The sequence below is a fragment of the Peromyscus eremicus genome, chromosome 3 (genome assembly GCF_949786415.1).
Source record: "Peromyscus eremicus chromosome 3, PerEre_H2_v1, whole genome shotgun sequence".
NCBI classification, from domain to species: Eukaryota; Metazoa; Chordata; class Mammalia; order Rodentia; family Cricetidae; genus Peromyscus; species Peromyscus eremicus.
This window is the reverse complement of record NC_081418.1, coordinates 101020430-101040913: the sequence shown is the minus strand read 5'-3', so window position 1 is coordinate 101040913 and position 20484 is coordinate 101020430. Positions and strand designations below refer to the sequence as shown.

The window sequence follows — 20484 nt, the reverse complement described above, 5'->3', positions numbered from 1 at the left end:
CACCTAGCTGTCTTTGTAACACAGTGAGGATATAGCCCAGATTCTGTGGCACCTTCACATCTGCCCAGGCCAGGAGCCCAACAATGTGGGCAAGGGGGTGGGTGTGCTTCAGTTTCAGGGTTCCACATTGACTAGTACCCAGCAGGGCCTCACCACCTCAGTTGGGGTGCCTCTTAGTTCAGTGGGACAAAAGGTAAGTCTATCTGGACCCAGAAAGCATCTGCCTTGAAAGCCACTGAGTGGCACTCTGTTCCCTGTGTCCAACATGCCACATCATCAAGTTGTGGCCTGTCCCCAGGGGCTCCAACCACAGAGCCAACCCCTGCAGATACCCTTGCAGACCAGACTCATCCAAGTGCCCCAGAACCTGCGCTCCCCGACCCCACGGTCCCTGCGTGTCCTGAGGCCCCAGGACCTGTGGACTCTGAGCAGTGGCAGGTGCAGAGGGCACTGGGGAGCTGCAGGGAGCCCTGCAGCTTGGATAAGACATTGTCTCCTGTGCCCAGCTGCAGCTTTCTTCTTGCCCATACCATCGGATTAGTTTCCTCCTCTGTGAGGTTCATTTTTGTGACGCCACGGGCTGGGGACCCAGGTGCTGTCACAAAGCTCATTTGCCTCTAACCTCTCACCATTACTTCGCAGCCAGGCTGGCCCCCTCAAGACCCCTTGGGACATGGCCTCCTGCCCCTTACCTTGAGTGTCTTGTCCTGACTCCTGGACGATTCCATGAGCAGGTAGGCACCTTTGCTGTCACACAGCCGGTCGGCAGAACCCTGCAGCAGCAGGAACGGCAGCGTCAGCTTGGGCATCGCACGCTCTACCCTGGAGACGGCGTTCAGCAGCTGTATGCCAAAGCACACCTTCACCCCTGCGCGGCAGATGAGTGGGTCGGAGTCATACAGGTCGACCTGAGAGGAGGAGATTCTGTCAGCTTGTGGGCTCCTGAGAGGGTGTCCTGCCTGCCCAAGGGTTGTGGAGACTGGCAATGTGTTCAGCTCCTGGAACATGGGTCTGAACTGTGCTCAGCACCTCTGTGCTCGGACCCTGAACATATTTCACACACAGCTCTGACTCAGCATACACTGGGGAGTGGGTCCAGGATCCCCAAAGTCTGAGATGCTCAGGCACCTCATGGAGCTTGATATATTGTCTGTGTAGAGCCCACACACACCCTTCCCTGTGCTTCAGTCATCTCCAGATGCTTATCAGATGTAGGCCAAGGTCGGTGCTATAGAAATTCGGGGCTGTGCAGGACAGATAAGAAACAGCTGTTCGGATTCTCCCATGTGGAGTCCAAGGGAATGGGGGGGGGGGGCTGGCTGTCCACATAGAAGTCTGTAGAAATTTTCTAATACTAAGGTGGATTTTTACAAATATAAGCAGCAACATAGCCATGCATGGTGACACATGCTTATAATCCCAGCCCTTGGGAGGCCAAAGTAGGAGGAGCTTAATTTCAAGGTCATATTGACCTTGTCTCAAAATATACATACAAAACCAAAACAAAGTACAAGAGCCCCATGCCATCTACTCAGGTTATTTGGCACAAGCAGCTCTGACGGTGCTGAGGCGTTACGGCGGTGTGTGTGTGTGTGTGTGTGTGTGTGTGTGTGTGTGTGTGTGTGTGTGTGTTTGTCCTCTTCATTCCCAGGGCTGTCCCTACGTGGAGTGATGGGCACGCAGATAGGAGGCTGGAAAGCAGGGGCTGGAGCAGGAGGCCCTTCCCCTTACAAGTCTCTTAGGCCCCCCAGAACAGGTGTGAAGCCGTGACACCCACTGCTTACTTTCTCCTTGAAGACAGACTCTGAGCAGATAGACTTTGAGACAACCAGATGGAGGGACCAAAGTGAGGAGAGCTGGAGGCTGCTGGGCCTGTTACAAGCAGGGGGTCCCTGAGCCCCGACTTAAGATCACCCACTTCTGTTGCCTGGATGGTGCTCCCACCCCTCCAAAGGCTTGGCCCCAATTCCAGACCCATGTAAGAAGGGACAGGCTGTCCTGCAATCACTCTGACATCCTGGATCTGAGCCCCTCCAAGCTGACCATTTGTGATGAGCTGCACGAGACGGATTAAACACTTCTTGCAGCTGAGCTGGCGAGAACCCCACAGAGCCAGGCCATCTGTTCGGCAGGCTAAGAGAGGACGCGAGTCTGACAGAGCAGTGCAGGGGCAGTGTGGGGACAGCTGGCCATGAACCCAGGCCACCATAGGTCTCTTTCAGGGTCTCCAGGGAAACTTGGAAGAGAGTTATGTGTAGTGGGTAGCCATTCCAGCTTTGATCTGGAAGTTCCAACCCCCATTGAGACTTCGGCTACTGTCACGCCTACAAGGCGAGGCCAAGGGAGGCACTGAGAGACCTGAGATCTGGATGGGTGGGGCACTCACTTGGTCCTGGGACCTTGGACGGTGAAGGTGGGCCAAGCAGAGCTCCAGAGAACACCGCTGGACTGCGATACACCTTCCCCAGACCCCGCGACCTACCTATCCCTTAACTTGTAAGTTACACCATTAAATAAATCTCCTTTTAACTACATGGAGTGGCCTTAATAATTTCACCAATAGTTATGGGGCCACCAGAAGAGCCCTAGGCTTGAGGTTGGCCAAGTCTTGATGTGGCAGCAAGGCTGTGCCACCTATCAAAAACACGCCTTGGGCATAACCTGGTGTTGGGGGCACCATTCAGGACCCCGTGTGTAGCAGAACAACAGTTGCCGTCTGAGTTCCTCCTACAGGTACAGCGCCTCACAATGGAATCAAGGCTCTTCTTACGATACAGGAGAGGAAACCAAGGCATGGAGAGGTCCAGAGGCCCACTGGCATTAGTACCTCAGCTCCTCTTCTCCTTATAGAGCCCTTGGTATTGGGCAGGGCATATAACCTTCCAGCTAAAGAGTACACATCTCAGCCTCTCTTGCAGCTAGGTGTGGTCATGTGACCAGATCCTGGCCAATAAGAAGCAAGTAAAGGAACTAGCCATGTGCTTTGGGTCAAGGATTTGCTTTATTCTCTAAGGAGTGAGAGGAACTACTAAGGCAAAGGTCACACCTAGAAGTGTTCACTAACAGAAAGGGTGTGTTGACTCTGAGAAGGCATGGGGCAGAGGAAGGAACCTGATCCTGTCAACCATACTGCTACTTGTGAATATGTTCATGCTGCATCTGATAATGGCCTTGGGGGCTCCAGCCTACCTGCTGTACAAAGTCCACTATTAATATCCTTCCAGAGGCTTTATCCTGCTCCCCAGAGTGTTTCAATATGCTAGGTCCCAGAGGAGTCTACTCCTGGGTTTAACTGCTTCCTGGCCCCAGCCACTTCCTGATCTTGGCTTTGTTTCTATTTCCAGGTCACACAGACATTGTTTACACAATGGCACCTTCTAGGGAAGGAGCACCAACCATGCCAAGGAAAGGAATGTCAGTTCTACCAGACAGAACTGTAGCAAGGACAGGAGGGAGGGAGGCACATGTGCCATTCAGGGAAATTGAGGGAGGCTCCAAATCCTTTGGTCTGGTCACTGCTTTTTTCTCTCTTGTGGCTCTAAGGGTGGAGGTAAGGACTTCAGGCATCTCTAGAAAGAGCTGCACTGAGTCAGCTCGGCTAGCATTTTGGAGATATTCATGGTCGTCAGGGTAAGGATGGGATGAGCATGGGCAGGGAGTGACTAGCTATGTAGCATTTATATAGGGTCAACACCTGGAAGGATACCTTCCTTCCTGTTGTGGGAAGTAGGGTCCATGAAATGTCCGTGTATCTCTCACAGCTGTATGCGGCGCACAGCGATTTTAATAAAAGAGCTCTCTCTGTGTTGTGTGTGTGTGTGCTGAGAGCTTTGTTTTTGTTCCCAGTGTGTTAGTGTCAAGTGCACTTGGCCCAGAGACGAACCTGAGCTCAAATTCTGACTTCACGAACTGCTGTTGGGTGAATGAATGATTTGCTCTCTTTTGACCCAAGCTTCCATAACTTCCAAGGTTACAGGGGGACAGAAGGGGCTATGGTGTCCAGAAGGTGTGGACATAAGGTTATTGCTTCAGGAAGCTCCACAGAGAACAAGACTCAGGATTGGCCATTGTAAAGTGGCACCAACAGTGTTGGGTGGGCCAGAGGACTGTGCCACAGCAAACCCAAGTAAACCTCTGTGGTCTTCTGGCCAAGGGAGCCGCCTGCTTCCCCCGACCCCACCTTCTGGCCTTTCCCCCTGTGCTAGCCCCTAGTGCCTGGCTGCAAAGTCCTCCCTCTAGTCCTCCACCATCCTGCACTGGCTAGTAGGGGGAGTATTGTTGTTGGGTGCTTTGAGGCTGTAGGGCACCATGGGCAACATGCCATCTCGAGGATGAGCCTCGAGACTCCCGCTGTATGCTGCTGGGTGGTGCCTCTTCTCACCATTTCCCTTGGGTGGGTGGAGCGGCTATTTTTAATGCTCAGCACAGGTTCAAAGACAGCAGGGAGGCAGAGACTCTCCTGAGGAATGAAGGTGGCTCTAGCCACTTGAAGGCTGAGATCTTCAGGCTGCCCAGCACCTCCAGTTCTATGTCCCCTGAGGGAGACATCTTAAGCTCTCTAGCTGGCCCAAAGGACGCAGGTGGCAACTGGGAGTTGTGGAACCTGAGAGCGGTCCTTCACAGTACCCTCCATTCTCCATAAGACCTCAGAAACGAGGTGCTGTTCTTCAAGGGAGGGGCTGGAATGACTTCATTTCCCTTTCTTCCTCTTTGCCCTTTGCGTAGGAAGACAGATAACCTGCTGTTCGGTGCAGATTTCCAAGGGAAGCCCCTCTTTGTCTCTCCTTGACTGGGCTCGCCAGCCAGCACCCATCCAAGCTCAACACTTGAGCAACATCCCAGCCTTTTACCTGTCTCTTACATCAGCTGGACTCATAGCCTAGGGGCTCTCCACCCTCCCGCAGGATAATGGCATTATCTGCCCCCTGGCCCTGCATGTGCCCCAGGGTAGAACCTGACCAGAAAGCCAGAGTCTGACTGCTTAGGAAAGAAGGCTAGGCCACTGGGTTGTCAGAGTCTCCACTCTGGGGGAGGGGTCCAGGGTCTTTGGGAGCCTGTGATTCAAGCTCCTAAGACAAGAAAGGAAACCGAGGCAGAAGAGTGGCAACCAATTTGCTTAGTTGTCAGGGTAATTCTGGTATCTTCCACATGCCCAGGGTTGCTCCTTCAAGCCTTCAGGTTTTCAGGCTCAATCCATCAGTGGGAACTCCCAGCAGGTTCTCAGGCTAGCTCAGCAGTGGGAACCCCAGGGCAGCTTCTCAGGCTAGCCCAGCAGTGGGAACCCCAGGCAGGTCTTCTCACGCCTATGATAGGGGTCTGTCCTTACTACCTCCACGATCCAGCACCTGCCTTCCTTTCTTTGAGCCCAGAGTCTAGATGGGGCTAGCCCTACCCATTTCCTGGACAGATCCTGCAGGTTTTACACAGCAGACAGAGTCAGCCTGGAATGTCTAAGTGAGTGGCATTGCCTTTGCACTTGGGGTGCTCGGGTAATAAGGCTAATGGTGTCTTTGCCTTAACTAGGGGACAGCCTGGATGGGGATAAAGCCGAGCAGAGGTGCTGGTCGGGGAGAGACAGAGAGAAAGGGCAGATTCTTACAGAAATTTTGATCCCTGATCTAACACTGCCTGAAGCCTTCAGTTCCTGTTACCAGTCAATGCCCTCTTGTGCTTAAATCCCTTCATTTATTTTTTATTTTTATGTGTACATCATGTGTGTGGGGGTGCCGGCGGAGGTCAGAAGAGAGTGTCAGATTCCCTGGAGTTGGAGTTATAGGCAGTTGTGAGCCACCAGTGTGGGGTTCTGGGAACCTAACTGGGGTCCTCTACAAGAGCAGGAAGCTCTCACAATCACTGAGCCATCCTCTGGCTCCTTGAATCTCTTTGACTTTGGTTTCTGTCACTTGCAACCAAGAGAGACCTAACCACCTAACCATACAGCTGTCCTCCATCAAGTTCTCCAGGTGTCCGGAGTGGCGCTCAGATTCTCCACCTTCCCCTAACCCCTAAGGCAAGGACAAAACTTCTCACTGCACTATGTCCCCATCTCCCCACCATCCAGAAATGGGAGCAGAGTGACTAGGATCCAGCCGAGGTCAGGTCTCACTGGGCACTCCCCGCCTTCACCTGCTTATTGTTCCCAACACCTCTCTGTCCAGCCGCACCCACCTCCGACTTGTTCCGAGACAGCACACTGGAGTCGATGCGCCCCAAGGACATGTTTGGCAGGACAAGGTTGAGCACTTTGGCAGCAAGGACCTGGGCAGGGAGGCAAAACGAGAGTCATGAGTGCAGGCCATCCGTACTGGAGGGCTAGGGTACCACCTGGGCAAGGAGCTGACACCCAAGCCGAGTGCGGTGGCCTTGATGCTCAGGACTCAGGGATGCAGGGTCCTGACACAGGGCTGCTTTCCTGCTGGTACGACCACCGGGTCTGCTTTCTGGCTCTGGATCCTGCGCAGATATAACCACGCATCAGATGTAATTGTGAATTACTTTTGAGAGCCACTGATGGGGCTGTGCCCTTGAATGCACCCCTTCCCCCAAGGCACCAAAACGACACAGCAGAGTCAGAATCATTGGATCAGTTGTCAGCAAGCGAAGGAAGCAAGGCAGCTTGGGTCAAAGCGAATCACTTGCATGTTACGTTCTACCACATGGAAAACAAGCCGCCACCAGCCTGAACAGGAAGTCCTGTGGCAGAGGGAAAGAGCCCCCTGTCTGGTTCCCAGCTCCGTGAGCCAGGAACACAGGCTGGGACCTCAATACTGAGCTCTGTTGGCACAGCTGCCAATGGGGGCCCTGTCATTCCCCCAAACGAACCATAGGGGAGGTTAATAACACTCTGTGTGATAAGCCTGGCATTCTATGCATGCCCAGTGAACACGATGAGCCTGCCTCTGGCCTCAGCCCAGCCCCACTTTGGATCTCAGATATTCCCAGGAAGGCAGAAGACCCAATCTTGCACGTCTGCCTTCTGAGAGAGGCTGTTTAATTTCACGTCTGCAGCAAGCGCAGACACTCAGGGCGAAAGAAGCTATTTCAAAAGTGAGCTGTGAAATGCTGAAATCAGAACCCTGGGACCCAGCTGGCAAAGGGTGAGTTCTCAGGAAGTGTGGAGGGTGCTTGGCACACAGGTTGGTCTCTTGATAGTGGGTGAACTGCTTGTGCACGGGGAGCCTCTGTGCTAGGTGGCCCTGCCTTTTGATCTTTACTACATCTTGTGAGTAGGGCTTAACCGTCATCCAGAATTTGCAAAAAAAAAAAAAAGAAAAAAAATTATTGGGACCTTAGGGTATTGGGACAATGGAGGCTTGGCCTCCCTGTGGTCAACAGGGCTGAGCGAAGACCCATCTGTCCTTTTTGTCCTGTGGCTTGGATTGTCCCTCCCTTTCTCTGCCATCTCTCTCTCCATGATAGCACCTGAGAGCTCTAATTCTTCTTTCCAATGACCACAGCAGCCACTGACGTTCTCCAGACGATGCTGTAGCCAGGCCTCCCCCAGGCTCATTCAGCCCACCTGCCTTCTCTGTACTCATAGTCAGCTACCAAGGACCAGGCAGAGCCAGGCCTGCTTTGCCCCTAACGGATACTGTTGGAATGCACTCTGAACTGACTGTCCCTAGAGGGCACTGCCCACAATTCCTAGCTCTGAGAATATCTTAGCTAACTGCACTCTGAATGTACCTTGGTATCCAAGCCAACAAAGCTCACTGGTGTTGATTGCTGCTGCTGCTACTACTGTGTCAGGGTGCCAGAGCCCTGGACTCCAATGGTGGACAGTCCAGTGTAGACACAAGAGGACTCTTATCTGAACACCATGTGGGGTGTTAACAGGTTTCACTCTGTGAAGCCACCTGGGGTGGAAGAGTTGTGTGTGTGTGTGTGTGTGTGTGTGTGTGTGTGTGTGTGTGTATTAGTGTATTTGTATGAGTGTGTGTAAGCTGGGTTTTATGCAGCAGCTCAGCACTTAAGCTGAGAGGGAAGGGCTTAGGAACTGGAAATGCTGACAAACACTTGGAGGAAACATCTGTAAAATCCAAGAAGCAGGGGCTTTCTTGGGAGCCTGAGTTCTGGAGCTGGGAGCTGTGCTTTTCAAAAGCTACAAAATCTAGGGATGAAGTGAAAACAATCAGTAAGTGCAAGGAAGCTGTGGGCTGCAGCCCTGTGGCTTTCGCTGGACTCAACAACAAGGGGTTGTTCAGGGCCACAGCCTCCTTGAGCACTGGGGACAGCAGCAGTATTGCTATGGGGAAATCTTTGCACTACCATAAAGTTTCATGGAACTGACTTCCAGACACTCTGCTGTTCTCCACAATTTCTGCCCCAGCTCCCCGAATCCAGGGCTGATGGTTGGCCCACTCTATCCCAGGTATTCTCAGAGGTTGCAGCAAGGTCCCAGGCAACAGGAAGACAGGTGTGCTGATGCCACTGTCCCAGGCACTGTCCCCTTCCGCTTGATCCAAATGACTTTTTTGCCCACCCTCAATGCCACAGCCACAAGTCAGGGACAGCTGGCTACCCACCGCAGAATCCTTCCTGCAGAATGGATGGATCAATTGACAGATCACTTGATCATCCAGCCTGCCACCGCAGGGAGCATCCGCAGTTGCAGCATGGCTGATGGTTTATGGTACAGATCAGTGCTCTTAGCCGCATTCATAGGGAGACAGGGAGAGAGGACCAGTTAAGAGGGACAGCACAATAGAGGGACGGAGACTGCCTCAGCACCGAGGAAGACCGTAGAGTGCCATTTGCCCTTCAACAGATCCACCACCAGTCCCCTCTCTTGCTGCCATGTCACCTGATTCCATGTGGCCCTGGGCACAGTCCTCTTTAGGATTGCTCAATGCACAGAGACACCCCAACCTGCTGCCGGCCCCTCCCAAACCAAAGCATCGATGCCTCGAGGTGCTGAGGCCTCCACCCCGGGGCTCTCAAGCAGACACTGAGGTTCAAGATGGAGACAAGGACTGGGATGGCTGGGGCCATTTCTAGTTCCCCAGGGGGCTGCGGAGGAGGGGCTCCGGTGCCAGGGAATCTGCCTCCAGGGGAGAATTACAGTGAAGATAATTCTTTGCCAGTCAGCAGGCTTCTTCCTCCATTAACGAGGAACATTTGGGCAGCTAAAGAAAGCTTTTAAGGAAAACTGAGGGGTTGAGGGAGAGGTCACTACTTTCTGAGATGTGTTGCTTTCAAATGGGCTGTTCCCCCACAGAGATGAACTTAGAGGCTGTGTCCTGGCGACCTCTTTATTTCCCCAGCAGCCTAAAGCCCAGTGGGGAGATGTGGTGGGAACACACCCGGCCTCGGCCGGCCTGTATTGGGGAGGTGGTGCCAGAGTAGCCACTGAAACTCAGTTGCTCCTGCCCCCTGGAGTTCCTGTGCTAGCCCTCAGGAGGGGGGGAGTGCACCGCTTAAGCACCAGCTCCTAACAATGAATGTCCAGTGCTGGCCGTGTAGATGAAGATGCTGGTGTCCTAGCAACAGGACCGGCTGCCCACTCACAGACATGGATGAGGGCCATCGCCTGCAGGGATGCAGCCTTTTGTCAGGGTCTGCCCCACGGGATGCCACCCAGAGAACAGAAGTGTCTCAGTCTATTGGTGGCTGTGGGAGACGTGGGTACAAGCCAACCCCGGGGAGAGAATGGTGATATCAACCCGGGGCAGATGCCCCATTCCTGGACGAGCATGGAAGGGAAAACTATGGAAGAGGGGTTCGCCTGTGTGGTGAGGTGACAGTGTTAGTTGTCGGTTTGACAGAATCTAGAATCACCTATGAGATGGGCCCCTGGGGGTGTCTGATAGGGACCGTCTTGGTTGTTACAACTGCAGAGGGAAGACCGGCCTGCTGTGGGCGGGGACATTCCCTTTCTAGGATCCAGGGACTGCGTAATATGGAGAAAGGGAGCTGAGTACTACTGAGCACTGGCAAGCGGGTTTCACTTGACGCTCTCTGCTCCGTGACTACAGATGCAGCGTAAGCAGCTCCCTCAGGCTCCTGCTGCTGTGTCCTTCCTCACCATAATGGACTATAACCTGGATCTGAGCGGCAGGTAAACCCCCTTCCCTTAAGCTGCTTTTGGTCAGGATGTTTTATCACAGCAACAGGAAAAGATACAAAGGGCAGTCATGTCTGAGGACCACTGTCCACAGATACCCAGGCCACCCCAAGAGCTCTGACCTGCCTGGCTCCAGGTAGGGCCCAGCAGATCCCACCTGAATCTCCTGAAATCTCCACACCGACCCCAGTGCACAGGCAGAGTAGGAGTCACAGTCCAGCCCCTCCTGCTGGGCAGGCTCCCATGCTAGCCCGGCTCTGGTCACCAGCTTTCTAACCCTGCAGAGTAAGTTCTAAGTAACGTTTCTAATAGGACCCATTCAGAGGGGAGAGCATCTTTGGACAACCACTACCGCATGGCTTTAAAGAGATGTAGGTACTATAGTAGCTGCTTCCACCAAGGACTCAAGGCAGGCAGAGGGCTGTTCCTGAGACACAGGGCATCAAGCATCTGCAAGAGGCCCTTCCCCACCTGACTAGATGAAGGACAAGAGGGCTGAGCTGCAGACAGGGACCAAATGACCAGGAGGCGCAGAGAAAGAAGACATGCCAGCAGATCCCACACCCGGAGGAGCGAGGGGTCAAGGTTCCCAGATGGCTCCTAGAAGCAACTGTGATCACATCCCTAAGCCTCGGATACAGTAGCAGGCCAGGCTCCTGATTCCCCCAGGACATGGAGGGTGGGGTCGTGCTCACCCACAGGTGGAATGTATATGGTATCCAAGTCATCACCACTTCAGTTGTCTTTTCAATAGGGCGCTTCATGATCTTCAAGATGCCCTGCAGGCGTGGACACAGCTGTGGGCCCAGCTCAGGAAGAGGAAGACTATGAGCTGCCCACCCTCCCCACAATCCCAACAGGCAAGTCAGACCCAGCTTGGTCAACTTGGGTGTAAACTCTGGGGTTGAACCTTGAGAAAATCTCTAACAACTGTTATTAGCATATATTAGCATATAGTCATTATAAGACCTGTTGGATTCTGTAGACATTCCATTCATGTTTACCATGTATTTTGCCCATATTTACCCCATTTTTCTCTCTTGCGCTCGCCCCGCCCCCCATATTCCCTTTTCTTGCTGAGCCCATTCCTTTTCCCCAATAATGCCCTTTCCACATTCACATTATATGTGTTTGCATCCACATGTGTATGTGTGGTACATGCATGCCTGTGTGTATGTATGCATGCATATGTGCATATATGTATGTGCATATGTGTTTATGTTGCATGTGTGTGTGAGATGCAGGTCTCATATATGAGAGGAAATGTGACATTTGTCTTTCTGGGTCTGGTTTATTTCATTTTACATAGTGATTTCCAGGTCCATCCACTTTCCTGTGAGTGACATAATTTTGTTCTTTGTGGCCAAGTAAAAATCCTTTGTATGAACACACCATATTTCCTTTATCCAGTCATCTGTTGACGAGCAGCTAGGCCGGTTTCATATCTTGGCCACTGGCTGACAGCAGTGGTGGACTTGGGTGTGCAGATGTCTCTGTGATAAGCTGACTTGGATTCCTTTGGGTAAGTTCCCAGGAGGGGTGATGTCTGGTTCACGTGGTAGCCTGTTTCTTCATTTGTCAAATGTGGACAGTAAAGCCCACTTTAAAGATTGCTGGGGTGTTTCTCAAGACGGACCCCTGCAGAGCTTGTCCCTTGATCCTTGCTGGTCAATTGAATGAGAAGCAAACAGCACCCCTAGTGGAGACTCTGGAGAAGTGTGGGACCTGCAACTTCTGTGCTCTTTTGAGTCAGGATCTTACACAGCAGCTCAGGCAAGCCTTGAACTCACCACCCTCTGTCTCCACTTTCAGAGAACTGGGATGGCAGGTGTACACCCCCACAACTAGCTCTGTGGCTAAGCTATGAACCCATGACACAGCCCCTACAAACAGGAACACCGCTCGCCCCCGCCACCGAGGCTGCTCTCCTGATGAACAAGGCCTGGAGGAGGGGGATGGCCTGAGTCCCTGTCACACCCAGGGGACAGTTCTGAATCAACTGCAGTGCCCATCACCGTAAACAGTAGAGATGTGCATAAACGCCTTTATTGATCCAAACGGTCTTAACAGCTCCTGCCTGTGAAGACCTTGCTGTGAGAGGTAATTACTGCCCCTTGGTTCTGACGTCGTTCCTGAAAGCTGTCCGGCGTTCAGGAGGCCATAGGATGGCCCATCTGTGATCCGGCAAGGCTCTCTAGGGTCACTTCGGATTGTTCTGGGCAGGAATACATCTCTCTAGGCAGTTGTGCAATAGAAATATAAATGTCTTGTGCTTCTCCACTGATTCGGGGCATGCTCTGATGATTCCAGGGTAGAGGGCTTGCTTTCAAGACACAGGTCTGGAAATCTGAGCTCCCAACTCTCAGAGAGCAGGTGCTCATAGGACTGAGGGGGAGTCACACCTAGAGCTTATGGTGGCTGCCCCGCTGGCCCATGCAAGGCCACTCACCTGCAACACCCCCTCCCCCTATATTCCTTCCAGTCCGCTGGAGTCCAGTGACAAAAACATGCTTGGCGTGTTCAGATGGGAAGTAGGATCCAGTCCCAGGAAGGTCATTTTAGGGTGGAAGGGCCTCCCTGGTTCAGCAGACATCCAGCTGACCTTGAGGAAGACAATGGCCTGCCTAACGGCCTGCCTCACTTCTTCACCTGTGAATTAGGAGTCATTTCCCACATTCAGGTGGTGTGGGAGAAGCAGTGCTCTGAGACAGGTCTCCTGGAGGTAGCCTCTCTCCATACTCTGGCTAGAGGCCCCGCAGAGCCAGAAAATAGGGCACCCCAAAGCCTTGGACTCCAGGGACCTCAGGCAGGGGGAGATGGTTCCCACTGATTATGGTCCTGGCAGCCCCAGCCTAGCCCTGCCTAGGAGTTTTGCCTTCCTTGAGGCTCCTAAGAGAAGAAGGGACCCTAGAAGACACTGAGACTGTTGGGGAGAGCCAGGGCAGCAGGAGCTGAAACGTGTTCTCTGCAATTTTGGTCTTTAAATTTCTGCTGCTGCCGTTTTCCCTGTGAAAGCACTTCCTCAGCAGAGAGTGCTGGGCGATGCTGTCTTTGTCCCCAGTCTCTTCCTCAGACTAAATATATCCCAGCTTGTCCGAACACAGCCTCAGTGTAAAAAGCAGATGGTGGTGACTGGGCATCCTCCCATCCCAGGGGTGAAGCTCGTCACCTTCGCACTCCCATGTGCATATGAAGGCTGATGTACTATCTGGGGACCAGCTGAGGTTAGGGTGCTGGCTGGAGGATGCAGTCTGAGGACACGTGATTTCTCTTCCTGTGTTGGGTTTCATTGTGTGGGTCCCACATTCATGCACCGGAGGCCAGTGTCCACCACCAAGCTGCATGCCAGAGCCAATAAACAAGCCTAGAGATCCATGTGGCTCGGAGACCATTCACAGGACATCGTGGGGAAGCTCCTCTCCACCTCATCCTTTAACTCTGAGTCCCCACCTCCTCCACCCCTCAGAATCCCTTTCTGTGAACCCCACACCTCACCCCCACAGGGGAGAACAAGGCGGCAAGCAGCCAGTCAGTCATTAAGGCTCACAGGAGCAAGTGACTGGAAATGGGCTGACGTTTGCTCTTCTTTTTCTTTTCTAAAGATTTATATTTACTTATTATGAATACAGTGTTCTGTCTGCATGTATCCCTGCAGGCCAGAAGAGGGCGCCAGATCTCATTACAGATGGCTGTGAGCCACCTTGTGTTTGCTGGGAATTGAACTCAGGACCTCTGGGTGAGCAGACAATGCTCTTAACATCTGAGCCACCTCTCCAGCTCCTGATGTTTGCTTTGCAGAGAGCTCTAAGCTAGGATCTGTCCCCACGGGAGACCTTGTTCAGATTTTGATGGGGAAAGACCACCAAGACATATAATAAAAATGACAAAACCAAACCAAACCCCTTCAAAGAACACGCAGACCAACCGAAGGAACACGCAATAATATTCCCCAAGATACGTGGAAGAGCAAACGGCGTGTGTGCACACTAACTGTATTGCGGAAGCTAGCTCTGACAGCCATGGCTGCTGACCCAATCCCCAAGGCAGGCTTTTCTCCATACCCTTTCCTATCTTTTAGCATTTGAACTCTATGAATTATTCTTTACTATTTAAAATTACACTGGGAAAAAAATAAAGATGTGGTGATCCTCTCTCAGGGAGCCTGTCTGAGGACAAGGCCGTGTGTAGCTGCATGCTTCAGCAGGTGAGTCACCCTTTGACTGTGTCAGGCAAAGACATCACAGGCTAAAGCCTAGAGGCAGCAACAGACTGGGACAGGGTTGGCCCTCAGCAGGCCAAGGGAAATCTAATTTGTCTTGGTTAATCAGAGGAGACCTGTGTCTCCCTAGAGACCCCGGCTCCTGATTTGACAAGGTGATCTATTAGTACCAATCCTGAAAGGTCACCAGCTCAGAGGTGAGGCCACTGCTGGTCCTAGATGGAGCCCCAGGGGACCCTGGGAAGGAACGTTGGCGGCCCACCTCTGGGCACAGCTGCTGTGGTACACTTTATTTAAAAAGCTCTGTGGATTGTCTATAAGGGAAAACGTCCATTATTTTCTCTGTGAGGGGCCGATCCCTGGGGCTCACATCCACCACTCAATGGCTAATCCTGGTAAACTACCCCTTCCCAAGTCCCAGTGTCCCTCCCTAGCCCTAGCACCCCGGTCTTGCCTCTTCCTTGGTCTGGGACTGTGTGGGTGAACACCCAGCTCCCACTTGGCAACTCCTGACACAGTTTGGAGACTTCTTGACGCACTGGCCACGGGTCTCCAGAGTGAAGCCGGTAGGACACGGTCTCCAGGGATGGAATGGAGCCCTCCCCTCTAACCTCTGTCTTGCTTACTCTCTTTGGAAAAGTGCCCTGGACTAACTTGGTCTTGCCTCACAGAATCACAGTCACCAGGGCGGATGTGGAGAAGGCCACAGCCTTTGCACCTTCCGTGATACCACTGCACTCAGTGCCTTGTGTGCTGCCTGAGACCACAGACAAGTGCCAGGTTCCACCGACTGGGTCCCGAAAGATAGGGGGACAAGAGGCGCTGCTATTTAAATGACCCCCTGTCATCATTTGGTGGTGAGAGAACAGGCTGCCTGGAGCACCTGGACCCGGGACACATCACCTCACCTTCACTCCCCTCCAAGTCTCCTGAGAGCCGGCTCAGGCCACAGCAGCCTCTGCCAGGGCTGGGGCACTCCTTGGGTGCTCCACTCTCTTTGGGGTTCTCACGCCTCCTAAGGGCAGATCGGCACTGAGGCCACATCAATAGTCCCTCAGGGCTACCGGCTTTGGCTCCTCTCTTGGGGTGGGGGTAGGTTCAGTTCTAGGTGCCCCATTGCCTCATTCATCTTGTCAAAGGGGGTCAAAGCTCTGGTGACAACAGCAGACACTGATCATACACGACACATTATATCCACAATCCAAAGTGATGCATGCATCCACCCATCTGGTCGAGGCTGGAGGAGCTCAGGGATGGAATGGAGCCGCTGGGAACGGGATCTTCAGCTGCAGCTCCATTCTGAGTTCACTTTCTGCTGAGGTTGGCAAACGATCGGTGACAGAAGCTCCCACTTGCGTGGGACTTGTCAGCAAACGTGACTCTGCTAGCTCGAGAACGCCTGTAACCTTTCCTCCTCTTAACTTTGGCCAGTACTACATGCACAAACAGGAAGCCTTTTCTTTTGTGTCTGGGGGGAAGACACACCTGACTTCAACTTAAGCCTCTGACGTCAAACCTTCACACAATGTGTCTGAAGTTCAGGAACAGCAGCAGCGGGCCCTTTGACACAGACTCCATCTGTAAAGGGATGCACCATGTTCCAGAAGCTTCTGGGTCCATAAAGACCGCAACATCCTCTTACCTTCAAAGTTGATGCCGATTCCGGATTGGCAAGAACCAGAGGCGAGATCAGGACCATGCCAGAGAAGTGGGTTGGTCTCTCTGCAGCAGCGAGGATGGAGATGGCACCGCCCTGCGAGGCAAAATGCACAGAGTGGCACCGGCTTCTAACCAGCGTGACCCCGACTCCCTCACCTGTTCCCATGCTGGCCAAGAACCCCAGCAGGGACCTGGAGCAGACTCCATCCACTGGCACGTCACTCGCTCCTTCCTTCCTTCCTTCCTTCCTTTCCTTCTTCCTTTTCCTTCCTGTTTCTCTCTTTCTCTCTTCCATTCCCTTGCTCCTTTCCTCCCTTCTCTTCCTTTTTCTCTATCCCTCCCTCCCTCCCTCCTTCCTCTCTTTTCTTCTCTCTCCCTGTCCCTTCCCCCTTCCCTATTATTATTATTATTATTATTATTATTATTATTATTATTATTTTAGACAGAGTCTTATTCTACAGCCCAGGAAAGCCAGAGATTCACTACCATCCTCCTGCCTCAGCCTCCTGAGTGCTGAGATTGCAGGAGTGAGCCACCGTGCCTGGCTCTGTGGGGTTTGTGTTGCACAGTTCTCTTCTGTGGATTTTCCAAGGGCAAAACAGTTCAGACAGACACAAAGAAGGTTCCTGCTTGTGGGTCACAAATGGAACAACACATTTCTTTCTAGTCTCAAGCCCAAAGCTAGCAGACCCACAATTCATCTATTCTGACAAACTTCAAATGAGTTGTTTCCTTTTTTTCAGCGGAGAGTCCAATTGTAGTAATGGATGTGTGTGTGTGTGTGTGTGTGTGTGTGTGTGTGTGTGTGTGTTCAGTAATGATTCCAAAATTCAAGTTCCATGAATAATATCCAGTACTGAGTGAATGTGGATGGTGCAGGAGGAGGAGGTGGCAGAGGCAGTCAGTCTTGTGTGTTTGAAGCCCAGAGGAAACTGACAGGCAGATGTGCAATCTCCAACATTTACAGGGGCCAAGCAGGCAAGAGATGGTAAAGACAGAGCCAGGCAGAGATTAGGTGCTCTGCAGAGCAGTTCCCTGGGTCTAAGCAGTTCTCAGCCCTCTGCTGCTGGCCAGCTAGCTTTCCTGCTGGAAGGAGTGGCCTGGGGGACCCTGGGAGGGGGTGTCATCTGAGATTAAACTTGGTTGGTTCTTAGAGCTAGGAGACCTCAACAGGAAAGGAACTCACACTGCTTTCAGGGATGCTTCATGAGATGTTCCCACTCACTGCAATCCCTCCAGCCCTGAGCATGAGGAGTGGACTCCAGGACCTGGTTCAACTCCTAAGTGCTGGGAGTGCAGGGGACTCCACAGATAGAGTGTGTGAAAAGGACATTCCATCCAGGCATCTGCCAGAGGCAGAGGAGCAGGAGGTCAGGGGACCTTCTGGGGACCAGGCTTGCTTTGAACTTCTCTCCCTGTGGCCTGCTTACCATGGAGTGGCCCAGGAGGAAGACAGGGACCCCAGGGTAGTCCTTCTGAATGGTGTCCACATGCTGCAGCACATCTCTGACAAAAACTTGGAAGTCCGAGACCACCATCCTCTCTCCTTCGCTCTGCCCATGGCCAACTGGAAAGAAACGGCAAGAGAGTTTTAGTGCCACCCTCGAACGTCAGATGTGCACCACATTTAACCCTGTCCAGTCACTCCTCTCCTGTAAGCACAGAAAGCTTAAGGAACTTGCCTCATAGTGCACAGCTAGCAACAGCAGCCAACACCCTTCCTTGGTGGCAGTTTTTCAAGGAAGAAGGAGGGGACAGGAGGCACACACAGAACAAACCTGAATGAGGCTCAGCTATTTTCCTGCATCCCCAGCTCCTTGGCCCTTAGAGCTGTGTCTCACTGGTGGCCTTTGGCCGGGTGTGCTCTGTCTCCTGTCTGCAGCATCAGGAGATCACACATCAAATCAAACAAGATGGTCAAGGGTGCTTGGCAAGGCCCTCAACGCAGCAGCAATAAAACTAGGCCCCATCCTCTCCCTTTTGGGTTTGTCAATCTGTCCCCTATACAGGCAGCTCATCTCCCCTTTCTCCTCTGCTTAGGGTCGCTGCACTCCCCCCTCCACACACACCCCCCGGTTGTGAAGGGCATCAGTTGCTATAGAAACGGCTGCTGGCAGCGGTGGGGAAAGTTTGGAAACTGTAAGATGGACCAGTTTACAGAGAAGGCGCCAGCGCAGGAGGCCATGGCCGCACCAGGCTGCCAGGAGCTGGCAGTATTGCTCACAGAGCCTGGGCCACCTCTTCAAAGGGACTTGGCAACTCGGGGGCAAAACCACCCTTTCCACAGCACAAGTCGGGGGAGGCTAGCAAGCCCAGAACCAACCGGCTGTCCAGACCCAAACTCAGACCCCTATTTGCCACTGAGGTCCCTGGCCTCCCAGCTACTTTTCTGTCAGTGTGCCTGGACAGCAGCCTTACCACCTTCAGAGGAAAGCCTCCACGTCTCATGCCATCTAGGGTGTCCCCTTGTAAAATGTATTACATTTGCAGTAGATGTGTGTCACAGAAATTGCACCACACCAACCATTTCTAACCAGCTCCAGGGTGTTTACGGCATTTTGAGTCCACTATCTACCACCAGGGCATTGCCACCTTCCCAGCGGCCTTTGCACGGCCTCCCTTATCCCCTCCTCCCAAGCTGAAGCTCTATGTTTGCAGATGAGGACTTTAAAAGGTGATTCAAATTAAAATGATGTGACCTGGTGTGGCTGATGTCCTCATAGGAAGAGGAAATGTGGATGTTGACACACAGAGGGACAGCCATGACAGCGAGACAGTGTCTGTAAGCTGAGGAGGAAGGCCCCGGGGAGCCCACACCTTCTTCACCTTGAATTTCTAGCAGCATGGAAAAAGGAGTGCTTGTTTTGTTTTGTTTTTTTCAAAGATTTTATTTTTAAAAATTCCCTCTCTCTCTCTCTCTCTCTCTCTCTCTCTCTCTCTCTCTGTGTGTGTGTGTGTGTGTGTGTGTGTGTGTGTGTGTGTGTGTGTGTGTGTAGGGAGTGTACACCTGCATGCAAGTGCCCTTGGAGTTCAGAAGAGGGTATCAGATCACCCCAGAGTTGGAGTTACAGGCAGTTGTGAGCCGCCCAACATGGGTGCTGGGAACTAAACCTAGGTCCTCTGCAAGAGCAGCCAGTGTTCTCAATCAATGAGCTGCCTCTCCGGCACCTTAGTTTTTATTTTGAGGCAGACTCACCAAATCGCTGGCCTTGAACCTACTCTGTAGCCTAAACAGTCCTTGAACGTGTGATTTTTGTACCTGACCTCCCAAGCAGCTGGAAACAGAGGCATGAACCTCCGAGTCAAGTCTTTGCTGTGTTTTCTATGTCCATTCCTTAAATAATGCACCACATTAATTCACATATTCATTTTTAAGGCAAACAGTTGCCCTTCAAAAGATCAGTCTCGTGATTCACAAATTAAAGCCGAGTAAAGTTGTGAACATGGAGCAGGGTTCCTCCCAGCCCCACCTTTTTCTGCCCATCCACCCATCTTCCCCTAAATTTTAGCGTTTCTGCCTCTTTGCAACCCTCTGCAGACGTGAGCCTGGTCTAAAGCCTTGTCCTACTCTGGGGCAGCATGAGAAACCCACCTGCAGCTCCCTGCAGAAAGTCAGCCTTGAGATCGAGCCCCTACCCAACCTTTTCCTCAACTTTTCTGTCAAATGTCAAAGTTCAAACGTATAAAAACTTTGGAAGAATATTTCCATAAATATCCACATTCCTACAATCTTTACCTAAAAGTCATTGCCATTTTACTTCCTGTCTGTATACTAATGTCAATTTGGCAGAATCTAGAATCACTTTGTAGATGGGCCTCCGGTGTGGCTGTCGGGGGTTGCTTTGGTTACATTCATTGAGGTGGGAAGACCCGTCTTAACTGTGGGTGAGACGTTCCCTGGGCAGCAAGCTGAGCAGCTGATGACGACATCCTCTGCTCTCAGCATCTGGCTGCAGATGGGACGCGGCAGCTGCTTCAACTTCCTGCTCCCTTGCCTTCCCCACCGTAAGGAACCGTAACCTGGAACTGTGAGCCCACAGAAAGCCTCTCTTCCTTAAGCTGACTTCCCCCCCCCCCCCCCCGACCGTTTTATCACAACAACAGGAAAAGAAGCTGAGGCAAAAACTTTAAATGAAGGACAGTTGAGTCATTCAAAAGTAAGTCACAGCTGGGAAATCTGGATAATGACATCAACACCCTTGACCTTTAGACACGGCCTCGAGCCCTGAGGTTTTCCATCTTTGACCTATTTGGGTTGGTATTCCTTTCACATGAAATCACTCAGCTCAGCAGTGTTTACACAAATGCGGTATTCTCTATGGTACAGTCAACAACTCTCAGTCCCAACACCCAGTTCTCAGTCGTTCTAGCAGAAGGTACAAGAGCAACTTCTCTCAGATCTTAGATTGTGATGCTGCCCTGGCATTACAGTTCCTGTTCCATTTGAATCCAGCCTGTTTCTCGATTTTATTTGTTTCCCCTGATGAGTTCATGAGCTACTCTGTCACTGAGTGGTATGTTACTTATCTCTGCCCTCTACCCA

The 20484-nt window shown here is 52.2% G+C and overlaps 1 protein-coding gene across 3 annotated transcripts in view; it reads right to left on the bottom strand.

Annotated features, from left to right (window-relative positions):
* Positions 1-20484, bottom strand: part of Mgll (monoglyceride lipase) — a 105202-nt gene that overhangs the window by 4564 nt on the left and 80154 nt on the right. For 2 of the 3 annotated variants that reach the window (XM_059258171.1, XM_059258170.1), the window contains exons 4-8: positions 17372-17508; positions 15925-16035; positions 10759-10842; positions 6169-6258; positions 693-908 (exon numbers count right to left, since the gene is read on the bottom strand). In XM_059258171.1, coding sequence (XP_059114154.1) covers positions 693-908; positions 6169-6258; positions 10759-10842; positions 15925-16035; positions 17372-17508 — 638 coding nt within the window. The remainder of the gene's footprint in view (positions 1-692; positions 909-6168; positions 6259-10758; positions 10843-15924; positions 16036-17371; positions 17509-20484) is intronic. The other variant, XM_059258172.1, reaches the window with a different exon arrangement.